This window comes from Trypanosoma brucei, chromosome 10 (genome assembly GCF_000002445.2).
Source record: "Trypanosoma brucei brucei TREU927 chromosome 10, whole genome shotgun sequence".
NCBI lineage: Eukaryota > Euglenozoa > Kinetoplastea > Trypanosomatida > Trypanosomatidae > Trypanosoma > Trypanosoma brucei.
In genome coordinates this window covers 2,228,021-2,240,081 of record NC_007283.1, presented here as the reverse complement: position 1 = coordinate 2,240,081, position 12,061 = coordinate 2,228,021, and the positions used below count along the sequence as shown (strand labels likewise).

At 48.7% G+C, this 12,061-nt stretch overlaps 5 protein-coding genes across 5 annotated transcripts, besides 3 other annotated features; all 5 read right to left on the bottom strand.

The window, feature by feature from the left end:
• Positions 1–581: 581 nt before the first annotated feature.
• Positions 582–4,013, bottom strand: Tb10.6k15.1220 (isoleucyl-tRNA synthetase, putative; the record flags this gene model as incomplete). Its single annotated transcript, XM_818050.1, has 1 exon — positions 582–4,013. The coding sequence occupies one exon, from the start codon at positions 4,011–4,013 to the stop codon at positions 582–584; it is 3,432 nt and encodes a 1,143-aa protein (XP_823143.1).
• Positions 4,014–4,217: 204 nt separating this feature from the next.
• Positions 4,218–4,259: a microsatellite.
• Positions 4,260–5,631: 1,372 nt separating this feature from the next.
• Tb10.6k15.1240 (hypothetical protein, conserved) lies at positions 5,632–6,888 on the bottom strand (the record flags this gene model as incomplete). Its single annotated transcript, XM_818049.1, has 1 exon — positions 5,632–6,888. The coding sequence occupies one exon, from the start codon at positions 6,886–6,888 to the stop codon at positions 5,632–5,634; it is 1,257 nt and encodes a 418-aa protein (XP_823142.1).
• A 513-nt stretch (positions 6,889–7,401) lies between these two features.
• Positions 7,402–7,947, bottom strand: Tb10.6k15.1250 (hypothetical protein, conserved; the record flags this gene model as incomplete). The annotated part of the gene is made up of 1 exon (XM_818048.1): positions 7,402–7,947. The coding sequence occupies one exon, from the start codon at positions 7,945–7,947 to the stop codon at positions 7,402–7,404; it is 546 nt and encodes a 181-aa protein (XP_823141.1).
• Positions 7,948–8,323: 376 nt separating this feature from the next.
• On the bottom strand, positions 8,324–10,243 carry Tb10.6k15.1260 (hypothetical protein, conserved; the record flags this gene model as incomplete). Its single annotated transcript, XM_818047.1, has 1 exon — positions 8,324–10,243. One exon carries the CDS (start codon positions 10,241–10,243, stop codon positions 8,324–8,326), a length of 1,920 nt encoding a protein of 639 aa, XP_823140.1.
• Positions 10,244–10,457: 214 nt separating this feature from the next.
• Positions 10,458–10,485: a sequence feature (AT_rich).
• A 318-nt stretch (positions 10,486–10,803) lies between these two features.
• On the bottom strand, positions 10,804–11,706 carry Tb10.6k15.1270 (hypothetical protein, conserved; the record flags this gene model as incomplete). Its single annotated transcript, XM_818046.1, has 1 exon — positions 10,804–11,706. The coding sequence occupies one exon, from the start codon at positions 11,704–11,706 to the stop codon at positions 10,804–10,806; it is 903 nt and encodes a 300-aa protein (XP_823139.1).
• Positions 11,707–11,716: 10 nt separating this feature from the next.
• Positions 11,717–11,737: a sequence feature (AT_rich).
• Between the last annotated feature and the right edge of the window lie 324 nt (positions 11,738–12,061).

The following is a 12,061-nucleotide window of genomic DNA, read 5'->3' as shown; positions in this document are numbered from 1 at the left end:
GGGGAGCGACACAGGAGTAAATTTTAAAGCTTAGATTCCCAGGGAAGGCTGAAGTGGAACACAGTGGTTGAACGATAACAACGAGACAATACTCTTGGGTGAAGGCTAGGAACCAATAAAAGTCAGTACAACAAAACACCTACTCCTTTAAAGTAGCTTCTATGTTATCACTAGAAAATATTTTGAAAAGGAAAAATTAAACAAAAAATGGATGAAAAGGTGTATACATCACAACAATGTTGAAATGCAGTCTGTTCTTTCCTCCGTTGTTACCTCACCCTATCCACCCGCCGACCCATCCCCACTATTCTTTTCTTTTTGTTGTCCTTTTTGCTTCCCATGCATCCTTTTTTTTAAATCTCATATTCACAACATTACTTCATCCCTCCCCTCCTCACCTACGGTTGCCTCTTCTTAGTTTTTTTTGCTACTACCACTTCCCCCGCTTCAGCATACCGTCCTGCTGGTGTTCTCCAAGCCCCTTGCGTTTATTCTTACATCAGTCTTTAAGGTCTGAAACAGAGGGGAGATTCCCCTGAGGCAAAGTTCCGAGCATGGGATAAAGAAACACCATGCACACATTACGATTCACCAGCCGACGGTTGTGTGAAAACAATTCTTATTCCAACTCCCGATATCGAGTTGTCTTCCTCCGCAATTAGCTTAGCCCCTTTAGGGAGCTTGTCCATTGTTTCCCATTTCCCCCGGATAGTTTTGTTAACCTGCTCAGAGCAGTTGAGGATCGAGGTAGTCAGTTCCGGATCCTCCGTCTCGAAGTAGACCTCAATAATGTCTTTGACGATGAGTTTGGCCTTCTTGCGGAGCTGCTGCACTCGGTTAACGAACTCCCGCGCGCGCCATGAGTCCACCAACGTTTGGTCATCTCGCTTGTCCAAGAGAACGACCACATCATTGTCAGTGTTGCTCTCAAAGTCAGTTATGCCATCCTTTACTTTACGGATCACCTTCACATCGTCACGCGATATCTTCTTGCCGAGCACCTCCACTTCGCCAGTTTTGAGAAACTCAGTAACCGCTGCTGGTCCCAATGCCTGAATCGCCTTGCGGATTTGTGGTGCCTCGTTGCGGTAGAGTTTACCCAAGTTTTCCATGCTCGCATCCAGTTGGGTTGTGACGTATTCATCACTGGAGGAAAGAACAACCTCAAAGGCACTCACCTCCTCCTTGATGTACGTAACCACTTTCCGAACGTCATCAAGGTACGCCTCGTCAGGATGAACAACGACAACTTGACGCACCGGTCGCTTCATAGGAATAACCATGCGATCTCGAAGAACACGAGCAAGCTCGACAATGGTGACCATACGAGTCATAGCACGCTCTAACACTTCGTCATGCTTCGATATGTCGTCCTCCGGGAACATGTGAAAGTGCACCGATTTAAGCTGCTGCTCCTGTGGAAGCAGTGGTTTGATGCGTAGGTACAACATTTCTGCAACAAACGGAGCAATAGGGGCAATAATACGGGAAACAGCAAAAAGAACGTTCAACATTGTCGAGAGTGCCCTCGAGCGGTCCTCCAAGTCAACAGTGTCTTTCATACGACGGCGGTTCATACGAACGTACCAATTGGAAAGATCCACAACGAACCGAAGGACCCCGGGAACGACATTGTATAGATGGTACTTTTCCATCTCACGCTTTACGTATTGTTGAAGCGTTTGCGTCGACGCCAAAATCCAGCGGTCCATTTCATTGGAGCTCACAACATCGGTCGCCACGTTTCCACCCAACTCCACGCAGTAGTTGGCATTCGCAATAAAAAACTTTGCGGCATTAAACAGAGGTAGCATCACGTCTCTGACAATGCCCTTTACACCCTGTTCCCTGAAGCGCAATGGTTCCGCCCGCACCACCGGGGAATTGATCATGTACATACGCAGAGCGTCTGCACCGTGCGTATTTATGATGATTCCAGGCTCGGGGTAGTTCTTCAGTCGTTTGCTCATCTTTTTACCGTCCTCGGCAAGAATAAGTCCGTTCACAACAACATTTTTGAAAGGGGCCCGCCCAAAGAGGGCAACGCCGAGAACAAGCATCGTGTAGAACCAGCCGCGTGTTTGGTCGAGACCTTCTGCCACAAAATCCGCAGGGAACTTTTCCCCAACGAAACTATCCTTAGCCGCGAACGGGTAGTGAATCTGCGCATAGGGCATGGAGCCCGACTCGAACCAGCAATCAAAGACCACTTCCACGCGACGCAGTGGGGGCATACCCGGGCGCTTACTTGGGATCGTTAACTGATCAACGAAATGGCGGTGAATATCGGTGATCCCCTTCGTGCCGGAAAGTTCTTCCAGTTCAGCCACACTACCAACGCACACAACCTCCTCCCAGTCTTCGCTGTGCCAAATAGGAAGGGGAGTACCCCAGTAGCGGTTACGGGAAACGTTCCAGTCTTTGGCGTCGGCAAGCCAGTTGGAGAAACGCCTAACCTTAACAAAGTCGGGTACCCACTCCGTTTCCTCATTCGCAGAAAGAAGTTGCTCACGCAAAGACTCCACTTTCACGAACCACGTGTCAACCGCCTTATAGATCAGCGGTGCTTCGCTGCGCCAGCAGAATGGGTAACTGTGAACAATGGATCCCTTACTATGGACAAGTCCCTTTGACTCCAAGTACTTGATAATGTCTGAGTCGGCTTCCTTCACGTAACGACCCTGGAAATCCACCACATCTGGGGTGAAAGAACCATTTTCATCGACAGGGCAAAGCATATCCTCCTTCGTTATAACACCGCTGTCGATGCATATGCGATTATCTTCCTCACCAAACCCGGGGGCCTGGTGCACAACACACGTGCCAGAGTCCGTCGCTACGTACGCGTCACACAGCACACGGTACGCGGTGGCTCCATATTTCTCCTCAAAGTAGGGAAACAGCGGTTCGTATTTTGTCCCGACAAGCTCCTTCCCCTTCATACGACTGACAATAGTATACGGGGATGCCTCCGTGCCCTTCTTGCCATCGCCTTTCTTCTTGGGATAAACCTCCCCAAGTCGCGGTTCGCCAAAGATGTAGTGACGTTTTGTCTTGCTGTCAAGGACCTTAACGTAGTCGATATCCGGATGAACGCAAAGCGCCAGGTTGCTTGGAAGTGTCCACGGTGTTGTTGTCCAAGCTATAAGGAATGTGTTCGGGTCATCTTTAGTCCTGAAGGTAACCATTAGTGAAGGGTCACTGACGTCCTTGTAGTTCAAGTTGGCCTCGAAGTTACTGAGGGGAGTGGTGCAAGCCGTTGAGAAGGGCATCACCTTAAATCCCCTGTACACGAGACCCTTATCCCAGAGACTTTTGAACACCCACCAAACACTTTCCATGTACGAGAGATACATCGTTTTGTAGTCGTTGTCAAAGTCGATCCACCTCCCCATGCGTGTCACAGTTTTACGCCACTCCTCCGAAAAACGCATCACGATGGCGCGGCATGCGTTGTTGTAGTTTTCGATGCCCATCTTCTTCACATCATGCGAAGATTTAATTCCATATTCCTTGTCAATTTCAAACTCAATGGGGAGCCCGTGGCAATCCCAGCCAAACCGGCGGTCGACGTGATGGCCAGTTTGATGGGCATAGCGACACACGATATCCTTAATGGTGCCAGCCAAGAGGTGCCCGTAATGTGGCAACCCCGTCGCGAATGGCGGTCCGTCGTAAAATGTGTACGGTTTCTTTCCTTCTGATTGCTTAAGACATTCTTTGAATGCATCGATATCCTCCCAGTGCTTCAGCACCTCTTCTTCCATTTTTGGGAAGTTAAGTTCATCGCCAAAGTTTTGTAGTGGTCCAGTCATCGTGGTTTTACTCGCTGCCTCCCCTCTAGATTTATCTTTTGATGCTGTTGTGGTTTCCGGTGGAGAAAAGGAAGACGTTATGGATTCGCTTGGCAACACACGTGAGTGAATTACGGTACGCCGTGTCGACGGGAAACTCGTTTGGGCACGTTTACCGCTGTTCAGCACGGAACAAAGGAGGGAGTAGCATCGATTCATTTGGACAAGACGATAGCACAGAGAGGGTTAGAACCACAGGTACAAGAATGTCAGCAACAATGGTAATAATAATGATAGGAGAAGAAGGAAAAAAGAGGAAAGGAAAGAAAAATACCGAACACAAGAAGTGCAAATGTGAAAGAGATATATGTGTTGATATATATTATTTACTCGCACGTTCGGATTTATGTCCGCCTGTTCGTTTGTGTGTGTGTGTGTGTGTGTGTGTGTGTGTGTGTGTGTGTGCGGGTCCGAATACGTTCCTTTTCCCCCCTCCCAACCGTGTAGACTTCTAATTTTATTTGGCTCTTGAAGAAAGGCAAGTCACAAGTCGCTTTCAGAAAAGAAAAAAAGTAGGAAGAAACACAAACGTTAGGGGAATGGCAGCGATCAAAGTAAACACAGCATTTGTTCTAATGTAATGCGAGCAATCTCCCTGGTATCTTGGACTCCCATTTAGGTAAGAAAGTAATGACAAGTAATGCAAACCAACAGTCACCCGAAGAAGTAACACAACACTTGATGCGCAAAGCAAACATTCTGTTGGTTCGCGAAGATGGGAAATGACTGTCGGACTCATAGTTGGGGCGGAAACCAGACCAAATGAAATAAACAACTGATGCATCACAGCAGAAAGGTCAAAAATTATAAGCATTAACGGGTATGCCGCCGACAACACACACATTAGGGGGACTGCGAGGAGGCCGGGACCACCAAAAGTCCGCGGTTAGCACGAAGAAGGAACAAACACATGCAAGCAAGTGGGTAATACAACTCATATAATGCAATGTTGCGCATCACACGCGTACGCTCCCATCCCTTTTTTGTTTGTTTGTTTTTTTTTTCGTGGGGGGAGGGGGAAGGACATGGTGTTAACTCCTATTCCACCTCCTCTCGGCTCCGCTGAAGGGAGTATAGTTTGAGAAACGGAAAAGAAGTTCGGGTCGCACAAATGATAATAATTCAAGCGGAATAAAGTAAAAATTCGGGAGAAAAATAGATAAAAACGTCTATAGTAAAATAGACACAGAGGGGAAGGGGTGACACCAGCGCCACCATTAAACCAACAAATACAGTTGCACAAGAATTAAGAGAACGGAGGTAAAGCAAAGGAAGTGCGGAGCGTTTGCCTTTTACCGATTCCTTCATTATACCACTGTGAGGAAGTAAAAAAAAAAAAACATTTCCCTTTCCGCACACGAAGTGACAGAAACTAACAGACACTCAAACCCCTCCCAGCACCTCCGCTCTCCTCGCCTACATTTGTCCCTTTGATGTGCTTAGTTATATACTCGACGCCACACTCTACTTCTTCTCATACCTATGTATTTTTTCCATACACGTTTTAATGCGCACACACACAAAAAAAAATGTATATATATATATATGTGTGTGTGTTACCAGCACCAAAATTATAGGAGACACCGCTGCGTAAATCTGATAAATCAGGTAGACATATGATGGTCGTGCCAACGAGAACCACTTAAAGGTTCGCTTCGTCCCACCCTATTCAAACCATTTCGTTATATTGCCAGTCAATGCAACTGCACACTTTTCCACTCCGCCATTCACTAACGCTATGTCCAAACGCAATCCATTTCATGCCCCGGACGATGTATTACATCAGGCACGGTGCAGCTTCAGTAGGTGGTGCGATCGGTTGGGATGCAGTGGTTTGCTCGAAAACCCCTTCCTCATCCTCTAACGCCGCGGTTTCAAGTGCGCTACACACATCGTTACATAAATCCAACACACTCCCCTGCGTCACTGCTTCCCCACTGAAGCCCGAACACATCCGGGACAGATTGCGCTCCAGATGTTGCTCCATTGGTGAAATAGAAATACTCTCTTTCACTCGCGTCAGCCTTACGGTACCCGCATGAGCGCATACCAAGCTGTCATGCGGCTCCACATCGCTCTGAAAATCACTAACATCGAGTGCCGCTGGTGACCTGTGACGCCCCCGCACCTGCTGTCGACTTCCCCACTCGCTTAGGTGTGATTGTCGCCGTCCCGTTAGCCGTTCCCCTCGCTGAGTACTTAAAACTGTCCTGCGGGATTCTGACAGCGGCCACCCGTTGTGTATTCCCTCCCCCTGTGAAGGTCGCGAAGATGATGAAAAGGAGTGATGCAACACCTCAGGCGTGCGGGTACCCATCCAAGGACTACTACTTTTACTGCAGCTACCGCCACGAGGAGACATAACCGTGCTGCCTTGCCTACTCAGTGCATCAAATGAAGGATCTACGCATGTGAACTGCCTCGTGGGAGAACACGGCAAACGCAATGGTAGGCGACGGCAGCATAGAACGTCGCTGTATAGCTCGAAGGCCTTATCGGTGTACGGTGTGAACATTGCATGAAAGAGGCACAATGCAACCACGCCAACAAAGCACACCGTAATAAAGAGAAACCCACACACGTAGCATGTCCCAATAAAAACGAGAAACCTGATCAATCCAAAAAGCATGACGGTAGGATGGTTCCCTTTTTTCTTCTTCTGTAACATATCATTTTGGGGACTAGTACAAGGTGCTCCGCTTTTTCCGTTTCGCGACCTCAATATATAGGTAATGCTTACCGACAAGACCGCCAATGCAAACGGTGGGGCAAATAAAATCACTCCCATTGAGGCAAGTAGTACCAAGTTATAGTAATTGCGCGCAAACCAGAGCAAGTTCACTAGGAGGGTTGTTGTACACGTTTCCCTTGTTGGCATCGACGGCCTACAAAAAAACTCACCGAAGGGACGTTGCGGCTGATCAAACGAGGCGTCACACAAAACGGAGAGTTGCAAAACGAGACTCCCATTACCTCTCCTAAAGTGGTTCTCATCCTCATCGGAGGTGGCATCCAAATCACTTGACGCTGACATCGCAGCTACAAAAAAAATAAAAAACCTTTCGCCATGAGTGTTGAAAAAAAAAAAAGCGGTGTTTTTTTTTTAAAAAAAGGGTGGAGACACCGTCGAATGTAAAGACGGTGATAGATATTTGCAACTTCCTCTTAACAACACAACGGCGGAAAGAGAGGGTACACGCCTGTTAAGGCATTGGACCTATTGAGATATCAATTTGATGGAATCATGTCTCCGCAATCTCTCGTCTCTTCCTCCAACTCCCAATAATGATTTCGGCGATCTTCACTCTCTGGGTTTTCGAGAGGTATCGAAAAGGGAAGGAAGATGCCGGCGACAAAGGAATTTAAGGTAGGTGAGGGAATAGTGTTTTGTGAAAATAATTGTTATTATTATAACTCCGCAAGTGTTTTCCAGCGTCCCCGAAGTTCAACACACAGCAATAAACACGGAAGAATAGGCGAGACCAACCACCAGTAACAAATTACTCGTGGTAAACCCCACCAAATATAAAAACAAGCAATGCACCTTTCATAGAAGCCTCTGCACCATTTCCTGAAACTGCTCTGTGGTTATCCTCTTTTCACGTATGCAGTCAGTCGCAAGCCCATTTTCCTCCAGTAATAGAGCTATCCGCAAAGCAAGTAGATGTTTGCACGTCGATGCCTCCTGCCGCTTGATGCAAGAGTAACCGTACGCCCTGCAGCTGCAGTAGAAAAGAGACAGAATACAGTGATCACCCACCATGTACGCGCATCTGTTGGTAGAGAATTTACCGTCCTGATTGTCCTGATGCTGTTGTTGCTTCCCCTCTTCTTCATTGCTATCTGCCGCTTGACGCACGACACACCTCAAAATGTGCTCTGCCCCATGGATCGCAATTCCAATCGCGGAGGTGAATGTATTTCCATGAAGCAAATACAGCGGTGCCAGAGCTTCCTCAAGTGTAGTGCCTGATATTCCTTCCGCTGCTTCAGGTTTTTCGCGACGCCGCACAAGGTACTCCGCATACCTCTTTAGTGCAAGTTCAGTGACTACCGCAGGAACATCGGTCGCACTGAAAAGAGGCGCCGTCATACTTCAAATCACATACAGTTGCCCTCCGCCAACACAAACTCAAACACAACAACACAGGCACTGAAAGCAACACCGGCTGCACCCTCCTTGCTTCTTTCAACGATGTTTCTGTTCACCTTGAAAACAAATAAGTGGAAGTGAATAGAGGGTGTTGAGTGGCCAGTGGTGTCGGACTTCTTGGAAAGTTTATCATGCGCACACCTGCGACACGGTTATGCTGTAAAATAAATAAATGAGGCACAACCGCTGCCTACTTAAAATAAGTAATATAAAAGGAACCTGAGACGCCGGTATACCGACTACCGCATACCAGTGCCTTCCCCAAGTGTTGGAGAAGGCAAAACATTCGGGAGCGAGAGGAAAATGCTCCTCTTGACTACCTTCGACGCCGCTGAGATTTGCCATCATTTCGTTTGTAGTCGTCGTTGCGGTGTCTGTCATCCCTACGGTCACTCTTTGGTCGCTGAGAGGAAGCAGCCGGATGTTGTCGATGATGGTGCTGGTGCTGGTGCTGGCGGTCCCCTGAGCGATTTTTGTGGGGACTTGGCGCTCGTGGGCGTCGACGCCTCTCGCGACTATCAGAACGGCGTCTGTCGTGACTGTCAGACCGACGCCTTCGTTTCTCATCCGAACGATGGCGTCGCCGTCGACTACTGCTTCTCCTCCGCTTTGTTTGCCGTAGCTCTGCTTCCTCTTTCTGGCGTCTCCTACGCTGCATCTCTTTAAAGTCCTCAAATTGGTACTCCTCCTCGGCGGGGCGAAGTTCAGCAATGCCTGGCGCAACGGCTTCCAGAGGCAAACTCTTGTTGTACTCCTCCCCTCCACCCGGCAATACCTCCTCCAAACCCAATGGACCGCTGCAACTTATACCACCAGCACTGGTAGTGTTGCTGCTTATTGGCTGCTGGGGAGGAAGAGTGATTGGGATGCTTAGGGCCGACTGCAATACCGCCAACGATGGCGGTGTTACAACAGATGGGGAGGGTGGTGGAATAATAGGACCGGCGGAGATGGCGGTGCCGACCACAATATCTGGTATGAAAATCGGCGCATTTGGCTCAGTAGGCTTCACCTGAATTGGCATCGGGTCGGTTCCTACAGCGCTAACGTCAGATGGCGGCAGCAGTGGTTTTCCCCCGCTTGCGGCTTCATCCTCCGCATTGGCAACACGCGCTGGTTGTCCCATTGTTGGGTAATCGGGTTTCTCGTGTCGTGCGGTCAGGAGAACCTCTATTTTATGCTTCTCGGATCCCAAAGCCCCGTCCAAGTTTTCGCGGTAAACACTAAGCACTGAATCCCGTTTGAACGACTCCACTCCAAATGCCGCCGTCCACTCTTCCGGGAGACCGCTGACATCAGGTGGTCGTGTCCAGTAGAGCGCGCACACCGCAAGAACATATGCCTCTTCAGCGTAAAGTTCACGCCAACGAGGGATGTCATTCAACCAGCAGACAGCATCTGCAAGCCACTTTTTGGCAGAAGGGCAACTAAAAGCCTCACTACCCTGCAATGGACGACTACCTACAAGTGGAGTGGTTGGGTTCGCAGCACCGGCGGCGGCTGGCGGTTGGGGCGGTGATGCACCGACAGTAACTACCAGCCCTCCGTCAACGGGATCATTCCCAACGAGTATTCCAAGGAATATAATGGCGTATTTGAACGGGCACTCAACGAACGTTTGGAAACCAAGCGTCTGGAGAACAATCTCTTCAGCCTCACGCACGCGTGTTTTGAAATTCTCGTATCGTTCGGGTGGTGGCTGCAGGAGTTCGATAACTGGTTCATTTCGACGACGTTGGTTGAGCCTCATGAAAACGCTGACGATAGAGCGAATCCGTGTGGATGGGTCTTCGACTTTCGCTGCTACTAAAATGCAAGCTGCAGCTAAGTAGACGATGTCATCGTGATCCTCAAAGTGGTACAAGCAATAGTCCAGTGGGGCGAACAGATCACCAAGTACAAGAACTCCTGGAGAACACTCAGTGCCGACGTGAGAAGGAATTGTATACGTAGCCTGCCGACACGTTTCTAAGCCAATGCCCATGACACATGTTTCCTCAATCCCGCTTCTGCTGATGGCACCACGTTGGAAGCCTTCTTCACTATGGTAGTCCCCACGTTTTTGACGAACTTCCTCAGCAGCAGCCTGAAAACGCTGAAACAAAACCGATGCTCGATAAGTCACAGACGGTGTAGTACGTACAAGTATGGACCCAGTCCGAATAAGGTCCACACCGTAGGCACAGAAGGCTCGTCGTGCATCGCACAACCAATCAAAGCCGGAAGTCGCAGTCATATGCCGTGCTCGATTTTGTGTTTTTTTTTTTCCCACAACCGCAACGCTTCACGCCGAAAGGGAAAAAAATGCCTTGTAAGGCCAATTGAGCGGGCAACCTGAGTGTCCACGCGCTTGGTCAATAGATTTATTGCCTTAACCCACTGTCCCTCCCCCTTCTTGGAACAGATTTGCGCACTTTCCGTTGCTACTCTGTCTTTGCTACACGATGGGGTTTATAATTTACAAAAATAAAAAAAATAGGAATTCACACTTGCATACAGGCACAACAATAACAAGAATACGGCGCTGCTAGCCTTCTAATCCAGAAACGGGTGGTGCCGAAAGACATTTACGAGTTTGTTACAACACTCTCACAGCGACATAAGCACATCCAAAGTAACAACGCGGCGAATAACGTACAGACCAACGCTACGATCCGCTCGCTATCCCGCAACCTCTCTTTATGGAATCCCAAAACGTCAGCCCACCAACTACAACAGCACTCGGTTACCAGCCATTGTGTGCCAGTACCTTCTCTTTGTCCGCGGTAGCGCTTCAACGCACGTTGGGGACTTCAGCTACAAATCAGGGTTCACCTCCGCTGAATCACCCTCTGGAGAGGCAGCTTGACCTGCGTCCTCGGGAGGCCTCTTCTTACCCATTGGTTTGTTCTTTAGCATTTGCTGCAGAGCCAGTTGCTCTTCTTCCGTGAGCTTATTAAGGGAAGGATCAATACCTGCTGCAGTCTCAATGTCCCCCTCGATTAGGCTTTTCTGCATTTTTATAACTTCTTCCCGGGAGTAGATTTCCTGGCGCCTATTCCCTTTACGCTCCATTTCATCCATGAATCGTTCAATATCCATTTCCTTCTGTTCAATCACCTCCACAACGTCCGATGCGACCAGCGTAAGTAACTCCTTGTATCTCTTTGAGGAAAAACCTGTTCGTGAGGTGCAGAAAGCCGATACCCCACAAGTAGCATCGGCGAGAGCAGATGCATCCTTGTACTTCTTCAATATAAGGAGCTTTGAGGAGAACTGGTCCATGTCGTCGTCGTCGACAACAGCCTCACAAGCGTCAGACAGCGTCTTGCACGTGCGTTTGCACTTCGAGTGATGTGGCAATTCAGTAAGTGTGATGTGAAAGGGCCCTTTTGCGGCAGCCGGTGACGAAGTGTCTACGGCGACTTGCCGAATCCACTGTCCCGAAGCCGCTAAGGGATTGCATATGTCCTCGATTGCCACAAGCACGTTTTCCTCGTTGACAGGAATCCGAGTGTGTTCACTTGTAACGAACAGTTCGTACACATAACCGTAAGCGCGCTTTGCCATGAGGCGACACACATCACAGCGTACATCGTCGATAGCATCCTGTGGGAACGGGACATTCATGGGCTTCTCCTTCTTGGCGTCTACTGCGGGGAACATGGGCACTAACGCCACCAGCACCAGAAACACACCTTTGACTGGTGCTTTCCCCATGTTGCACTACAAAATAATAATAATAATAATACTTTAACACTTGTCGCACTGATGTGTCCAACCTCCCCTTGTTTCCCTTTTGTCCTGTAGACTCTCCAGAGGATTGTAATCAACCGCAATGGGAGTGCACAGCAACGCTGTCCCTGCCGCTTCACGCAACTCACAATCGAAGGACGTTTGATCAGAATAGAAAAAGGTGAAACCGAGGCGATCAGCCAAACCAAAGTAAAAATAATACCCGGCGAGGGTCAACACAAGGTGCAAAAAATGTACTCAAGGAAAATGTGTTAACGAGAAAGAAAGGAGGTAAACCGCACGAATAAAACAGTCGAGCTTTCACATACCAACTGGTCGT